Source organism: Crocuta crocuta, unplaced genomic scaffold, assembly GCF_008692635.1.
Source record: "Crocuta crocuta isolate KB4526 unplaced genomic scaffold, BGI_CrCroc_1.0 scaffold186, whole genome shotgun sequence".
Taxonomy (NCBI): Eukaryota; Metazoa; Chordata; class Mammalia; order Carnivora; family Hyaenidae; genus Crocuta; species Crocuta crocuta.
This window is the reverse complement of record NW_027551569.1, coordinates 7,554,095-7,571,391: the sequence shown is the minus strand read 5'-3', so window position 1 is coordinate 7,571,391 and position 17,297 is coordinate 7,554,095. Positions and strand designations below refer to the sequence as shown.

At 46.1% G+C, this 17,297-nt stretch overlaps 2 protein-coding genes across 4 annotated transcripts in view; one reads left to right on the top strand and one right to left on the bottom strand.

Annotated features, from left to right (window-relative positions):
- ZNF410 (zinc finger protein 410) overlaps positions 1-2,888 on the top strand; it is a 50,473-nt gene extending 47,585 nt beyond the window's left edge. For both annotated transcript variants that reach the window (XM_077750606.1, XM_077750604.1), the window contains one exon: positions 2,103-2,888. In XM_077750606.1, coding sequence (XP_077606732.1) covers positions 2,103-2,141 — 39 coding nt within the window. In that variant the 3' untranslated portion in view covers positions 2,142-2,888. The remainder of the gene's footprint in view (positions 1-2,102) is intronic.
- Positions 827-17,171, bottom strand: FAM161B (FAM161 centrosomal protein B). Of its 2 annotated transcripts, none has more exons than XM_077750601.1 (9): positions 17,089-17,171; positions 13,786-14,108; positions 12,113-12,663; positions 10,233-10,579; positions 9,795-9,922; positions 7,763-7,927; positions 7,446-7,545; positions 5,190-5,332; positions 827-1,156 (listed from the first exon to the last, which is right to left on the bottom strand). In XM_077750601.1, exons 1-9 carry the CDS (start codon positions 17,140-17,142, stop codon positions 1,129-1,131), a joined length of 1,839 nt encoding a protein of 612 aa, XP_077606727.1. In that variant the 5' UTR covers positions 17,143-17,171; the 3' UTR covers positions 827-1,128. The 2 variants fall into 2 exon arrangements, with proteins under 2 accessions (XP_077606727.1, XP_077606726.1); XM_077750600.1 differs by lacking the exon at positions 827-1,156 and adding an exon at positions 3,526-4,445.
- Between the last annotated feature and the right edge of the window lie 126 nt (positions 17,172-17,297).

Here is a 17,297-nt window from a genome sequence, read left to right as displayed (position 1 = left end):
GATAGCACATTTGTTCCCCTTGGGCCTAGGCACATGGATGGCTCTTGGAATTGGCTTCAGAGTGTCCTTGTCTAGGTGCAGTCATAGCCTCAGGCAGACCCAGTAACAAAACTATCAAAACAAAACAAAACTTGGCCTTCACCCCAATAGGACACTAAGGGTCTGTAGGCCCTAAGTACCTAGTTTCATGGTGGAAATCCCAGACTGTTCATAGGAAAATACGAACACAAAGGGGAAAGGCTGCCCTTAGAGAAGCTGATAATCCTATACTATCACTTCTCCCTCATGGGTCCTCATGTATTTCCAAACACATCCTCAGTCTGAGCCTCTCTTCTTTTGTGTTTCCTTCACTGTTACCTCTGTTATTTTTCCTCTTTCCACAGGCATTTCCACTGTTTGTCCCCTCCTTTTCCTTATCAAGGCAGGCTTATCACATCACCTGATACCTTCATTTTTAAAAGATACAAGACCCTGAAGCCCCCAGGTTTAGTCCTCTTCCTCATCCAAGCTTCTGGTATTAACTGACCTTCCTCCAGTGAGTGAGGAATGTTGAATCCTTAGAGATTCTCAGATAAAAGGCTATTTGCAATCCTTAAAAAACAGCAGTGCCTGTTTCAAATTTTAGGAGATAATCACACATTGCAGATCAGACCTGTAAGAATCTACTTACTCGTGCACTTCAACTTGAACTCCTATGGCTCTAAAAATAAAAATTTGACAAGAATATCAGAGAATAACCAAAGCAAGTATCAGAAATTATCATGTGAGGGGCGCCTGGCTGACTCAGTTGGTAGAGCATGTCACTCTTCATCTTGGAGTTGTGAGTTCAAGTCCCATGTTGGGCATGGAGATTACTTAAAAATAAGTAGATAAATGACTCATAATGTTAAAAACTCTTCTTAAAAAAAGAAATTATGGTCAATATATCAAAACTACATCTTATTCCAGTGACAGTTTTTATTTAATCTCAGTGTTACCCAGTCGTCTGCAAATCAGAGGACTCCTCGTGCAGGCCCAACGGGGACCCCAGGGCTTTTAGACCTCTGCTGACTAGAAGGCATCCCAAGTAGGGTTCTGTAGCTACGTTGCGCTCACATTCTCAAACTCAGGAACCAGTACAAATGATTGTCAGCCAGCTTTCAGTATATCAAGATGTCTTCCAAAAAAGAAAAAACAAATTACAAACTCTTTAAGATTTCTCATCAAGTGCCATTGCTAATTTGCCAACATCTGGATCTTGACCTAGATTAAGAAGACACCATTCTTACACCGTAACCACACAGCATCAAATGAAATTTGTGGTTTCTTTCAGTTTAAATTTTTCTTTAAATTTTGTTTAAATTTAAATTCCATATTATTAAATTGTACTGTAAAAATTACCTTTATCCCAATTGAGATCACCAAGTAAATCTATCTCCAGCTCAAGAATTTATCTGGTTATATTCTTCTAAGCCCAGGTTTTATTCTGAGTTTCACTGTGTTACTCCCATCTCATTTTCATAACAGAACGGAACCAGTTTCTTCAGTTATTGTACAGCTCTATTTCAACAGAAAGCCTTGAGTGTAGAGTAGAAAGTACGTTTTGGCTGCTACCCTCTTGGAGTCTCAGGCTTTCTCCCTTCATCACAGGAAAGGCATTCTTTTAGGCCCTGGAAATCCCTGGATTCCTTATGAGTGGGCTCCAGCTCTCATATAGAACTCACTGGCAGTAGCTTCCCATTCCTCTTACTTGAGTTTTCAGCCTGTACTTGGACTAACGCTGCCTGACATGAGACTTTTGGTTCCACCATTTCTGATGTATCTGTAAGTTTTGCATGTGCCCTTCACATGACTACACAAACAATAGTTTGGCCTAGGGACCCAGGATACTTTATTGCCATAGTGAAAATTCCAGCATCATGAAGAGGCCAAAAAGCTGTCCCAGGGCCAGGATATGAAAGAGATCTATCAGTCAGTGCATATCTCTTGCTTTGGCACTAGATATCCTTGACTTAGCCCTGTGGTGCCTTCCCTACTCCCACTCAAACCGTTTCCATAGTATGAATTATTTTTCCTATTATTTGGTAGTAGCCTGTTCCAGATTTGGTTTTAATCTTTTACAGTTACTAAACCCAGGAGATTTAACTGAGAGACGGACATGAGTGTGGGTGCCGACTCCTGCAAGAGCAGCCCTGATTCCAGAGTGCACACAGTGGGAACAGGATGCTTATGGCTCACGATCTGCGAGAACCAAAATGAATCTGTGAAGGACAGGACCTCGCTTTGGCCTCTGTTCATCTTTCCTGACATAGAAGATGAATGTAGGAGAGCTTCTCTTCAAACTATATCTCATCCAGAAAGGAGAAAGCAGTGAATGTGGGCTGGGTAACTGCACCTACCTCTCTTCCCACTACAAAATTTTGGGATGGACCTCTCCCAAAAGTGAATTTGATTATGTGTCGGCTGAAATTTCTTCAGAATGACTGTTGAGAAGGGGTTTTCCTTTGAAGAATTTTCATCCCAGAGTCAGCTGTCTTTTCACATGGATAAACTAAGTCCTGCCACCAACCATAAAACTTCACCAAGAAGTTGAGCTTTCAAGATGCCTTGTTGCTTTGGAGAAGGGAGTGATGTCAATTCTTTTGTGGCATCCTCCCTTTAGCAACCTGAGTAAGAGACTCTCTGCCCCTGGGCTGCAAAAAAAAATAAATTACTTGAATTCCTACTTGGCCCAGGCTGAGGTACTATCAATCCACATCTACTTGGTCACTTGCTTTCTTTGATTATGGAATATACAGTAGCATGTTAAAAGGTTTTTTTGGATTTTGGGTTTTTTTTTTTTAAGTTAAATATCACATGATTCAGAGCTTCAGTTGTTTTCCCTTTAAATAAACAAGACAGCCCAGTAAGTTCTTTGGCTCCTTGTTTTGGACAGAATTTGTTTTCTCAGAGAGGAGATTAAGAAAATAGTTCAATCTTTCCTTTTAAGATCGGGCACTGATTTACCCTTTGGATTCCATATAGGTAAAACTGAGCCCAGGAGTCTTGGGGAACATAGCATAGGCATCTTCATCTCTAACTAGCAAAACTAGATAGTAGTTATCTGTCTTCACCAGAAAGGACCATGGCTGAGTCTGGAAAAAATGGCAATAATAATATACTTTTGAATTTTTCCAGAAAGTTAAAAAACAAAACAAAACATGAGAAATGGGCTTCTATTAAGAGTAGGCCCTCTTGGTATCTACAGCTACTGATAGAGAATAATTATCACTGGTGAGAAGAAAAGTATTCCAAAGATCACTTACTAGTAGAAAATCATGGCAGTCAGAGAATTTTCACATTTATTGAAAATGAACCTTAGGCTTACACACGCATACCATGCACACAGTGGCACATTTTAAGCAGATAACAGGAAAGAATTCACTGCTGTTTTAAATTCAGTAATTATAGTTCTTAAAGTTAATGACATGCATAATCACCCTTTGTTATGTAGATTGAGTTCCTGTCAATTTCTTGTAGTCTTAAAATGCCACTTTTTATTNAGATCATGACCTAAGCGAAAGTCGGACGCTTAACCGACTAAGCCACCCAGGCGCCCCGAGCCGGTGGTTCTTAATTGGGAACACTTTTGCCTGCTCACTGCCCCACACATGGCAGTATCTAGAGACATTTTTGTTTGTCATAACTGGGGAGAAGGCGTTATTGGCTTCCATCCAGTGAGTAGAAGCCTGGGATGCTGCTAAACGTCCTACAATGTACAGGACAGCTCCTTCTCACAACACCCAGCACAGACTCATCTGGCCCTGAATCTCAGTAGTACTGAGGCTGAGAATCCGTGTACCAGAAGTTGCAAACTTGTCATCCTGCACGTGTTGTTTTTCCCACACAGGATTTCTGAGTAATGTTTTAATTAGTTGCCAACATGCAAATTATGGCTTCTGTTGAAAACTCAGTTGCTGATCTGGCAGTTCTGGGCCTGGGTTCTAGCTGACTCCAGTCTTCATTAATAGTCTATCTTATACCCAGCCTATGTGACCCATTTGTTTCCTAACTGGCCCCTGTAGGCATTTGGGTGTGTGCTCCTTACTTAAGTAGGAAGCACAAGAAGCAAGAATGCTTAACTCGCCTCTGAATCCTCCACCCTGAGGCTTTTCACTTTAATTTGCTTAAACCCTTCCCTGTTTGTTACCTGCTACTTCTCTTCTTGCTACTTTTCTTATCTTTCTCCAAGACTAGCCATTGACTCAAAAGCCAAGTTTTGCCTGCCTTGACTCAACCCCACGTTAGATACTTAATATTGAAAAGCAGTAATTTTAAGTGTTACTGATTAAGCAAGTGATCTGAAATTATCTAGCCATTCATAAGGCAGCTCCTCCAATTCTTTTTTGGGGCTTGGAGGCTGTTGTAGAGATTCTTCTAAATCCTGCTGTGGATTTCTGGTGCCGAGTTTTGTAGTTTCCTGGGTGCTACAGAATAAATTAAAGCATTATGAAATAAAATGTTTTTAATTAAAACATTATGTAAGGCGTAAGGATGGTTTCAACATTTTCATTATTTTATATGGGGTGTAAAGGGAAATTTCTAGGGGGAAAACTGTGATAGGAATTAGGGGAGGGGCCATTAGGATTTAAGAAACAAAGGTGAGAATAATGGCTATAACTGCTTTTCTCCTTTTATATGATACCAGTGGAGGGGAGGTGCTAATGAGTTACTGTTTTAAAGACTGGTAGATTTTAACAAGCTGTGGTGATCATGCTGAGGGGAAAAGAAAGGCTTTGCTTATTCAGGATATTATTGCTTTTATTATTCGTCTTTAAAGGTCTTTACCTTAAATTATCCAAACAAAATAAAAAGTGTTAGAAAAGCAGTTTTATCATTTTATAGTAAGTAAAGATACACATGTTTGTTCCGTAAGAGCGAAGTGGAAATATTCTTGACTGATGGCCCTAGAACTACAATTGGAAAAGTGATCTGTTTCAAATTGAAGGAATCTAAACGTAATATACAATGGTTATGTTTTATTAACAATAACAACTGCACTTATTTTCCCAATTTAAATGTATTATCTGGAGATCTCTGGGTTAGTATTCTATAAATACAGGATTGTGATCTCAAAATGTGTGTGGCTGTTCTAAAGGTCCCTCCCAGTGGCATTATTAGGGATGGCAATTTGAGAGCTGCAGGGTGACAAGAGCGGGTGAGATTATTACCTGGGACAGTCAGAGACTTCTGACTGCTCCTTCCACTGTACAGCCCCTGTGCCCTGACCCTTGTTCCTCACAAAGTCTTCATCCAGCCCAGCCTGCTTCAGGGTGTCTCGATACCGTTGTTCTGCTTCTTTCCTGGCAAGGTCCTATGGAATGGAAATGAGTCTGCTGTAGCTGTCTTGTGAATTACCAGGTAATTCTAAATCACTTGCTTAATCTGTGCAATTTTAATGCCTAAAATTGCCACCTAACCCAGTCCCCATTAGTGCTGGGCACACATTTACGTGAAAATTACTTAGAACCTTGTTTCCAAGCCTTAAAGTGCATTGGAACTACCTGAAGATCTTGTTATAATGTAGATTCTCATTTGGTAGGTCTCAAAAGGTTGGAAACTCTGTATCTAACATTCCCAGGAGATGCCAACTGTTGATATGGGAGCCACACCTTTGAGAAGCAAGGATTTTAGGTTTTTGGACCACCAAGTAAGACCCAGATGAAAAAATATGGACTAAACATGTTTTAAGATTTAAAAGCAACCAGGAGCACCTGGGTGGCTCAGTCAGTTAAGCGTCTGACTCTTGATTTTAGCTCTAGTCATGATCTCACAATTTGTGAGATCAAGCGCTGCGTAGGGCTCTCTGCCAGCAGCAGGGAGCCAGCTTGGAATTCTCTTCCCTCCCCCGCCCCTCCCCCACACCCTCTCAAAGTAAATAAACCTTAAAAAAATTAATAAAAGCAACCAAACCATTGTCAGGAGCACTAAAATATAACAAATAGAAAATAAGCTGCACTAGTAATACTCTTAACAGGATAGATGGTCTGCATGTGGACCAGAAAAAGGTTATTTTTTTGTTTTAAAAATTTAAGTGTTTAGTAGCAAAATCATATAGAGCACTTTGTATTTTTCCCAGAGTGGTGAAAGATCTGTTGAGATCTGAGAGTGAGCTTTGCTGGAAAGAATTAACATAAAGAGGAAGGGTCATTATGAGAGATTTTGAACAATGCAAGTTGCTAAGTGAATCCAGTCCAGACAGTCCGGCATGTGTGCAAGTGTGTGTATGGTATGTATGGGGGTGGGGAGGGGTGGACCCAGGAAATGCCTAGATAACACACTGGCTGTAAGATGGAGATAATGTGGGGCACCTGGGTGGTTCAGTGGGTTAAGTGTACGACTTTGGCTCAGGTCATGATCTCACAGTCTGTGGGTTCGAGCCCCGCGTCGGGCTCTGTGCGGACATCTCAGAACCTGGGGCCTGCTTCAGATTCTGTCTCCTCTCTGCCCCTCCCCTGCTCACTGTCTTTCAAAATAAAATAAAAAAGACAAAAAAAATTAAGATGGAGATAATGTCCAGCAATTGGAACCAGGTCACTAGGAAACCCCAACTTTTGTCTGAAACTAGAGAGAAGAGGGATCAACAGAGCTTCATACAGCCCAAAACTTCCAGGGACGGTGGCCTTTCTAAGGCTGTTCAGATAGCTCCAGAGCTTCCTTAAGGAGAGGAGATCCCAACTGGGTCCAACCTCCCTAAAAGTCTAGAGAACCTCTTAAAATGATTCTATCCTGAAAGCCACTTAATCTGAAAAAGGCTTTCTGGGGTGCTTGTGAGCATCCCAACCTCTGGTGACCTATACATGTGCCACAGCTCTAGAGGCTGGGGATGCCCTGGGCATCAGCACCACAGGGGGAGAGATGATGTTAGTAAGTTAAAGATATTCTCAGTAACACAGACAGACTGTCAATGCGTATGTGGGATCTAGCCCTCACTCTCATTCAAACTGAAAGCTAGTCTGTAGCAAACACTCCCAGAAATGAAACACTTCATAGATGCTTCTGGAATCCAGTCTTGGGTGAAATCAGTCCAAGCAACATTCACCATTTTACTTCGTATTTGGGCGGGAATTGGTAACAGGCCCAATTTTGAATCTCTCTGATCTTCAAGGAAATGTTTAATACCCAGATAGTAAACTGTTCCATCATTTCTTTTTTTAATGTTTGTTTATTTTTGAAAGAGAGAGGGAGAGAGAGACAGTAAGTAGGGAGGGGCAGAGAGAGATGGAGACACAGAATCCAAAGCAAGCTCCAGGCTCTGAGCTGTCAAGTACCCAGCCTGATGCGGGGCTCAAACTCACAAACTGTAAGATCATGAACTAAGCCAAAGTCAGAGGCTTAACTGACTGAGCCACCCAGATTGCCCTCCGTTCCATCATTTCTAAAAGCTCTTCATCCAAGACTGAGAACGAATGATGGCTTAGTTTTACCTTGGTAACTTGTTCGAAGAGATAGGGCCTGGTTTGTATTCTCTTCTTCATTTCTTCCAATTCTTTCTTATACTCCTTTGCTCTTTTACGATCATTGTTCCTGGAATTAACAAGATTTTTAGAATGAATTCTGTCTTCTTCCAACCTGGAATACCCTTCACTCCAATTAAGCAGAGTAATTCCCAAAGACATTGTAAGTCCTAACTGCCTAGCAAAAGTAAATCCTTGATTGTGTGCGATTATAGGAGCCTACTTTCAAGGGCAATTATCTGTTGGATCCCAAGACAGATACCCTTTGACACGTGGAAGACACTGACCGATTCTCTTTCAGCTTTGCTTTGAACACTTCCTCCAGGCTTTTATGGGGATCCATGGCTTTTGCACGCAAGGTCACAGATTTAGACATTGCTTGACACTTCTTTTTGTGCATCTCCAACCACTGAGTACTCTCATCTGCTTTGTCCTTTTTTTCAAGTGAACTTCTAAAGAAAGGAGGCAAAAAACACACAGATGACCAATGAGTATATTTAAAAGCACTGTTAGTAACCTCTCTGGAAAGTAAAATGGTGTTTTCTTTGAATGAGGTAATTTACCACACTGGCACTTCAGAAGGAATAGTATTCTGAGACTGGCAAATGAAGCCTTCCCAGCTCTATGGACACAAGTGATTTTCTGCCCCAGAAGTTCAATAATTGAACTGAAAAACATAAGGGTTAAAATATCCTTACACTCAGGCTTCTGGCTTGTCTGGAAACAGTACTAATAGTTACCATTTGCTGAACTACCCTACTCTGAACCAAGAGCAGAAAGGAATCAAGTGCTTTATATCAATTATCTTTTGTAATCTCCATAACTGCCCCATGAGGTAAGAACTATAAGCCCCTTTTTTATAGGTGAGGAGACAGCCTCAGAGAGGGTAAGCCACTTACTCAAAGCTACCCAGCATGTCCGTGGAAAAGCTAAGATCAGAACTAGTATGTCTGACTCCTAAGCCTTTGCCCCTGACCACTACACTGTAAACAGTGGGCTAGAAGGTGCCTGGTTTGGAGAACTGGAAATAGGCCTCTTTCCATGCACAGTTTGGGGTTAATTTATATCACATAGTCTGTGTAAGTATCATTTGACAAGGTACTATGGAGAGAGAACAGTTGGGTGCCTGGGTGGCTCAGTCTCATGTTCGAGCCCGGCATCAGGCTCTCTGCTGTTAGTACACAGCCTGCTTTGAATCCTCTGTTTCCCTTTCTTTCTGCCCCTCCCTAACTCATGCTTTCTCTCAAAAATAAACAAACAAACCAAAAAACCCCAAGACTCTTGCATTTGGATATTTCCATTCAAAAGGACAGATTAGGAAGGAAGGCATGAAACTTTAGTCTGCTATTATATCAAACTCCCCATTGCTGGGAAGCAGACATGGATATCCCCTTGGCGGGCCAGGTCTGGCCCATAAGGCCTACCTTATTGGGACCTCAGGACACTGATGCGTTTAGCCTTGATTTAGTAGCTGTAACTATTACATTTGAGGAAGAAGGGAGTAAATATATTTCTAAAATCCCTATCATGAGGCCTACAGAGCCAAGTAGGTTAGCCCCACAGGAAAGCACTAAGATGCTCACCCTCTCCCAGGGCTAAACTGCTTGTCACACCGCCACCTTTCCTGATGACCTCAGCTCAGAGGTCTAGTGGAAGAACTTGCTGGGGCGCTGGCTTGATGAGAACAATACCACGACAGAGGGCAGTTAAAAATTTAAAAAGTAAAGAGGCTCCTGCTTCCCAACTGACTTCTGCTAGTTCCCCAAGATGAATCTCAGAGAATCTCAAAAATGTGCAGTGGATGCCTTCTCTTTGTGACAGGGTCAGCCACCTGCCAACAGGTTTCTCTGAATTCCTATTCCTAATGGCTTCTTCATTCATCTGTGGGTCTTCACTCATTTTGTTCTCTCTGGAACCTTCCTTCTTTCCAGCCTTTGGCTAATTCCTCATTCTTAAGACATCTATTAAAGAGACTCTGCCCAGAACCTCCCAGGCTCCCTGTATTTACCTTTCATTCCACTATTCACAAAGCAGTTCTTTGATTTTCTGTATTTCATACTAGATGTTAAACTATGGGTTCCATAAGGTACCCCAGCCTTAACATTGTGACTGGCACAGAGTAAGTCCCCCATAAATGATGGCCAGATGTTCTCCATCACTGCCTGTGGAGGGTTACATGTATTCCTGTCCTGATCAGAGAAATCTCTGGCAACAGAAGAGGAGGCCCAGCAGCAGGACGGTTTCTAGCATCTGGGCCAGGATCTGAGCACTAACCACTGATCTTGATCCTGGGCCAAGATCTCGAGGCTGACCACTCACCTGACGGCAGACTCCCTCCTCCTGGTGGCATCTGTGATGTGCACAGGGAGGGTGTTGGCAGAGAGGGAAGCAAGGCCACTCAGAGAACGACTCCTTGGCAGGGGGGTGGCTGGTGCCTGGGGAGAGTCCTAGAAAAAAATGAAGGCTGATATTGGTGGGACAGCAATGGGTGATTAGTTTCTATTATGTAACTAGGATTCAATTTCAGTGAAGGACTAGTCAGACCAGGAATCTTTTTTTTCCCCCTGGGATTAAGGAAAGAGTAATGGGTTCCCAAGTTTATTACCAGGCCAAGACTTGGATATGAATCCAACAACTGAGCCAGTGTTTTTAAAAAGATAGAAAAATGTCATGAGAAGTGCCTTATGTTGACACCTGGCCCATTCCTGTATTTTGGGTCTCAGTCCGGGACCCACCCGCAACTGCCCAGGCTCTCACCCTCCTCCCTCCAGAGGTGGTGGCATCACAGGGACGCTGAGCGCGACGCAGGCTGCCGGTTCTCAGCAAGAAGGGCTTGTTGCGAGGCACCTCTCTGGTGTCCCTTCTCTTGGCAGCTCTTCTCTGGAAGGCCTTATAAAGGCCCTCGTAGTCAGGCACGGCAGGATTCACACGAGGCTGGAATCCAAAGTCGGTCTGCAGAAACCCAAGCCTTTCCTTCTGGGTTCGGGTAGCTGTTCGAGGCCGGGGGTCAGCCCGGCTGCTGGAGGAGAGAGTAGGGGAGGAGGCCATCTGGAGCATGTCTAGGGCTCGCATCTGGATGCGAATTTTCCTGAAGAGCTCCGCTTCTGTGGAGGAAAGGTCAGTGTGGTGATGGGTGAGAGGGGACCCGGCCTCATACCTAGAGGTTTGGAGAAGGTTCCCTGTAAAGCACTAGCGCAGTACTGTACTGGAGCCGAACAGCTCTGCAGGATTTTGTGAACCAGTTGACATCACATGGGAAGCTCTGCCTTGGCCAGGAGAGGTATAATTTCACCACGGAAAGTGGCAAATACTACAGATCAGCTTGCTTCTTTTCTCAATGTTAACCAGGACACCAATGCCATGTGCCAGCAGGCCACAGAGACAGCCACCATTCACACTTACTGAGTGCTTTCTACAGTTCCTCTTCCAGGGGCAGAGCTGGAGGGGGGAGCCGGTCTCCTTGGCTCAGGGTAAGGCCCCACCATCCACCCAGAGGCCCAGGTTATTGCCCAAATCATTCTTGCCCGCCATCTCTCATCCCCTGTTCTGCAGTCTCCTCCTCTTTAACCACATTCCAGTCTGGCCTCTCCTTACCATCCCTGCTGCTAATTTGTTTCTCTGCTGAACTGTTGAGAGTGTCCTATAGTGCAATGTCCCTCCAGTCCTGTCCCTCCACCTCAGTCATCTCCGCAGCATCAGAGTGATCTTTCTGAGCTGCAGAGCTGATCCTAAGCCACCCTACTTCAACCCTTCAGTTGGCTCCCCAGGGCCCTTGGGATGAAGTCCAGATTTCCTCCCATGGCCTCCACGCCCCCGGGTCTGGCCCATGCCTGCCTCTCCCACCCCACTGCCCTGCATCCTCACGTCCCTTGAATGTGTTAAGCCCCCTCTTACCTCCGCGCTGCTCGCTCTGGTACACTCTTCCTCCGTCTTCCCCTGAATTAACCGCTGCTCATCCTTCAGGGTCAGCCTCAGTGCTCACTTTCCCTGGGGACCTTCCCCATCTGTCCCTGCCACCTCACCTCGTCCTAAGTTAGGTCCCTCTGTTACGTGCTCTGTATGACCCCGAGGCTCCCCCCACTAATCCTTGCAAATGACTCATCACATTTGTAGTTTTTTGTCTGTCATCTGTCTTCCTCCCTTGTCCACCAACTCTGTGTATTTAACATGGAGGAGTGGCCGGGGCTTGACAAATTACTAAATGAGTAAAGCCTGAGTCCTTTCACGGAACCACATTTCTTGAAATGTGCAGGTCACCAGGATGGGGGGTGGGTAGGAGCTTCCCTCAGGGGCAGCTGGCGGTAGCACCGGCCAAACCTGTCCCTGGAGGTCTCACTGGTTCTCTGTTCTTGTACGTGGGCTGCTGCAGGCGCCTTCACACCCACTCGCTGAGAGAGGTCAACAGGGCAAACCTGGAGGGCGCGGCCTGGCCTCCCACTCTCCACTCCTTACAGGGCTCCCCCACGATCCAGACGGACCCAACCCTACCCTATGGCCTGCACGGAGCATGGCCTTGAGGCCTGTCCTCCCAAACAACGAACTTATCTCCAAGCCAGGCTGACTCCCGAACCTGTGTCTCTATAGCACCTCTTAGTACCCCCAGGCAGCAGGCAGCAAGGTGGGAAGGATGTCTTTACCCTGGAGTTTGTCCCCGAGGGCTGGCTCCAGAATGGACTTGGGGATCCTTCTGGTGGCCTTCTGCCTGGGGACCTGGGCCTCAGCTGTGGCCGCCAGCTCCCTCTGTGTGGCAGCCTCTTTTCTCTGTTCCTCCTTCACGAGGAAGCTGAAGGGCTTCAGGGAAGAGAGGAGCAGTTCCTTCCTCTTCTGGATCCCTGCCTGCCTGCGGGCCTCACCGCGCTCCACGATCTCCTGGTAGAGGGGCAGGTAGACGTGCGCTGGCACGGGCTGTGCCCGGAACTGCCGGTGGCACTCGGCCTCCTCCTGAGCCTGCCTCTGGGCCTGCTTCCTCTCCTGCTCCAAGGAAGCAGGTGAGGCCAGCCACTGCGCCTTCTTCTGGGCCTCACGCAGCGTCATGCGGAATGGCCGAGGGACGGTGATGGTTGATGCCCAGGAGCTGACGCTTCTGTGCTGTGAGGGAGGCCCGGAGCCCGAGGGTGGCTGGGGCTGAACCTTGGGAATGTCGGAGGGAAGGCTGCTCAGGGAGCTGCAGCGCCTTGTGGAGCCACACCTGGGGGGAGAAAGCAGGGGTGTGGAGGACAGGGCAGGCTGGAGGCCCTTTCCTCCTCCTGCTCCTCCCCAGACCTCCCTCCCAGAAGACTGTGGCTAGATTCTCAGTCTAACATCACAGCCCCGCAGGCGTCTGGGCCCTGCCTTGGCCTTGCTCCTTCCCTCAGGTCATCTAGCAGCCCTAGGTCAGAAGTGATTCAAGAATTGCCACTTTGCATTCTAATATTTTCTTTTAAAGATTTAATTTTTTAATGCTTAAAAAATGTTTATTTATTGTATTTATTGTGAGAGAGAGAGAGAGAGAGAGAGAAGACAGTGTGAATAGAGGAGAGGCAGAAAGAGAAAGAGGGAGAGAATCCCAAGCAGGCTCCACACCGTCAGGGCAGAGCCTGACTCGGGGTTCAATCTCACGAATTGTGGGATCATGACCTGTGCTGAAATCAAGAGCTGGATGTTTAACCAACTGAGCCACCCGGGGCCCCTTAAAGATTTTATTTTTAAGTAATCTCTACACCCAGTGTGGGGCTTGAACTCACAATCCTAAGATCAAGGGTCTCACGTTCCTCCTGCTGAGCCAGCCAGGTGCCCTGTATTCCACTATCTTCAGATGGGAGAGAGAAGAGTGCAATGGTGCAGAGCAAGGCTTTAGGGTCAGACCCAGAGTCAGACCCAGGTTCAAATCTTGCTTCAAACAATTACCAGCTGTGTGATCTTCAGCAGGGTTTGGAACCTCAAAGTCCTCATCCGGAGAATGGCAAAAAATAATGGCTCCTTACATAAGGGTTAGTGGGAGGAGAAACTGAGATCGGTGCATGCCCATAGAACAGGGCTTGGCCAAGGTAAATGTAGCTTGTTGCCATTCTCAGAGAGGCAGTGAGAAAGGCATCCCTTTAATCAATTCCAGTGCTTCCAATGACTAAGGGCTATCCGAAGGGACTTAGGACTGCTGGGTAGGAATCAGAATGTGTTTGGCTCTGAAGGCTGATTTCTGACCTGGAGCCTCAGTAAGGGACAGCTTGCACAAGTGGTCTTTGCTTTCCTGAGGAAGAGGATGAGACCCAGAGTCATGACGTGACTTGGCCAGAGCTGGGCATGAAGCAGCTGTTGAACTGTGGGGCCTTACCTTGGAGACGAGGGGTGCTGGGCCTCCGGCTTGCCCCTGCCTTTGTGCTGGAAGAAACTCTCCAGGTCCTCATCATCTTCAGAGAGCTTCTCACCACTGTCTGGGTCATTCTGATAAAGGGATTCCAACAGGCACCACCTGCCTTTCTGCTTTAGTACCTTCAGGGCCTCGTAAAAGCTCCCAGTTGAGTCCGAAGAATTAGAAACCGTCTCCTCCTCTGGGCTGAGGAAGTCATCAAGTGTGCCAGCCCTGGGTGAAACCAGCCCAGTCCCAGACCGCTCCTCTCCCGTCTCTGTGTCTGAGGAGGATTTGGGGGAAAGTATCTAAAACGAAATAGAATGCACTGTGGGTCACCTCTAATTTCAAATTTTCTCAAAAATAACTTAATTGCACTTTGAATAAGTCTGTATATTAGGGACTGGGAAGGAACGAAGAAGAATCAGATGTATTTCTTGCTTTAAGACATTTCACAAATTGGTACATGGGGTATATGCTTGGTTGAAGGGGAGGAAAGGGAAGCAGACACCTAACGTTGGCTCCCTACTTCATGTGCGGTGAGCATTTACAGAGTACCTACTCTGTGTCATGCATTCTGCCCCCTGCACTCCAGGGATCCTACCCATGACCTTGGCCACACTCTGGGCCTTGCCCCCTTTGGGTTTTACCTACTTTTTGCCAGTCTTCTTTTTCCTGCTTCTCCTGTCTACACCTTTGCTTTCCTCATATTCCACCTAATATCTCCCCTGTTACTAGGAATGAGTAATTAATAGGACAACGTGGTCTAGCTGAAAGAACGATGTCCTAGAAAGGGGAAACCCAAATGGGTTTAAATACTCCATTCATTTAGACACTAGTTATTGGGTGTCTTATGTGCACTGAGCATTAGGCTGAGAACGAGTCAAGCAAGATCCCTCTTCATGAAGCTTACATTCTAGTGAGAGGGAGACAGACAATATAACAAATCGAATGAAAGCCATAAATTGTGAGATTACACAGTGATGAAGTGGCTTTGGGAGGCTTTTCTGTTGCTAAAATCCCATCATAAATACCACTAGGAATGTGTCTATAGTCAGAGTTAGGTTTATTAATTTATTGGAGTACACTATGAAAAATTACTGGAAACTTGTGTTTTGGGGGAGGGTAAGAGTGGGGACTTTCAGTAAGGGGGTGGGGGATGGGCTATTTCTAGGGTTGGCTTGTCTTGAATGATTTTTTTTTAATGTTTTATTTATTTCTGAGAGAGAGAGAGAGAGGGAGAGAGGGAGAGAGAGACAGCGTGAGCAGGGGAGGGTCAGAGGGAGTCACAGACTCTGAAACAGGCTCCAGGTTCTGAGCTGGCAGTCAGCACAGAGCCCGATGCGGGGCTCGAACCCACGAACCGCGAGATCATGACCTAAGCAAAAGTTGGACGCTTAACCGACTAAGCCACCCAGGTGCCCCTTGTCTTGAATGATTCTGAGGAAGAGAGTGGATCCCTCGGGAGCCATTCAGGATGCTGTCATGAAGAGGGCAGAGTTTGGTAAGTGGTTGATATGGCAATTTTTATTCAAACGCTAACTAGAACAAGGTGGGGCTGGGTAAGTAATTGGTAGGTAAGCATCAACATTTAGAAGGGGGTGTTGGTCTCTTTGCAGACACAGTGTGGCCCTTGGAGAAATTGTTTTCTGCTAATCTGGCTGCTGGCCTCGTCTGTATATGTTACAGTCTGAATCGTACTTTCTCAGTCCTGGGCTGATTTTTACTTTCTCCCTGTGGAGGAGTTTGGGACTGACACCTGACTGATGACACGGAGCCAGCCTTGCTAAGATCTGGGGTAAGAGGGTTCTGAGTTCAAGGAACAGCAAATGCAAAGGCCTTGAAGCAGGGACCTGAGGCAGAAACAAACTCGGCTCTTGGAGAGGTAGAAACAGGGCCAGTGTGGCTGGAGGACAGTGGTATGAGATATCCTTAGAGAGGCTGATGTGGAGCCAGGATTGCACTGTATCAGATGACTAGCTGCATCTAGGAACTAGTTAGGGGTAGGCCGCTGCAGGCCTCCAGGTGATATTGGTGATGCTTTTACTAGGTTCTCTAAGGTCCAGCTCTACTAGTGAAAAGAACACTGGACTCTGAGTCAAAGGTGTGTATGTGCTCCAGCCCTTGCTCTGCTACCGAGGAGCATGTGATGTTAGGAAAGAAATTTTAAAACGACTTTATTGAGATACAATTCAGACACTTCACTTATTGAAAGAGTACAATTCAATGCGTTTTAGTATAGTCAGAGTTGCGCAACTATCACCACAATCAATTTTAGAACATTTTAATTGAAGAGCCTGAAATTAAGTCCTCCATTAAGAGCAACCTCGGGCTGCACGTAGCCCCAGTCCCAGCTCCAGGAAAAGCGTCAGATTGTTCAAGGCTAAAGCCATCCTCGGACCGCCCTCAGATCAGCTAATCAAAAAAAACATTCCTATGGTCTGAGTCAAGGCTGGGAGCTGCAGTTATTTTATACAAACTAGCCAATTTCTCACCGCTTGCCTGAACGCCACGTGGGCCCTTTGAACTCACCTCATAATTGGTCATTTTCAAAGGATTCTCAAAAGTCATGATTGGGTCCCACCAAAAGTAATGAACACCTCACAGATACTTAATGGTCAAAACTGTTACCATGGGTGCCGTACAATTGTAATTGGTGCTTATGTGATGATGCTATACGTACTGTAACAGCCCCATCCCTTACTCCTTAAAAACCCTGTTCGCTATTGTTCTTCGCTTCACCTTGCTGCCACTACACCAGTAGGTGGGTGAGCCCCTGCTCGAGCTTGTAATAAAGACCCTTTTTGTATTTGCATCGTGTTGGCTCCTTGGAGGTCTCTGGAAACTCGCGAATCGGGCACAACATAATCACCCCCAAAAGAAAGCACATACCATTTAGCAGTCACTCCCCCTTTTCCCTAGTCTTTTCAACCCTTCCTTCCCAGCCTGCCCTAAGCAACCACCAATCTACTTTCTGTATGGATTCTTCTGTGACTCAGTTTTCTTTTCTACAAAATGGAGACAACAATAGCACTATCGGACCTAGGGTAGTTGACAGGATAAGGGAAAATCGAGGGCCACGGCTGTGGGTCTATAAAGGGTCTAACATAAGGCGCAACACGTTAGGGAGTCGGCTTGCGGGTCCCTAAACGCAGCGGATTTTAATCCCACGCCTGTCTGCGACACGCCCCTGACGTCTGTCTCCAAGGCAACGACAAACAGTTTCCTCTCTTAGAGACTCCTTTCCGGGGCGCAGACCTAACTCCTCTCCTTCTCTTTCTCTCTCACCTGCCGGCTCCACTGAGCGCCGCCGGAGGCTCCCGCAGGCCTCCCGACGGTCATCTTCTCCGCGGGGCAGAAAAAGAGGCGGCGGTGACAGCTGCGTGCTACGCTTTGGCTGCGGTGGCTGCGCTAGCTACGCGACCAGGCTTCTGATTGGCTCCCAGGCTGATGCCTGAACCAGTCCCCCTTCCCAAGGAGCCTCTAACCTTCCCGCC

What these genes read in the sequence shown, in the direction of transcription:
- FAM161B (XM_077750600.1), bottom strand. Translation starts at nt 17,142, where the DNA reads ATGACCGTCGGGAGGCCTGCGGGAGCCTCCGGCGGCGCTCAGTGGAGC. An exon ending in CAGCACCCCTCGTCTCCAAG is followed by an intron (nt 12,664 to 13,785) that starts GTAAGGCCCCAC and finishes TTCTCCCCCCAG; the next exon opens with GTGTGGCTCCACAAGGCGCT. An exon ending in GCAAAGCTGAAAGAGAATCG is followed by an intron (nt 7,546 to 7,762) that starts GTCAGTGTCTTC and finishes TGTTAATTCCAG; the next exon opens with GAACAATGATCGTAAAAGAG.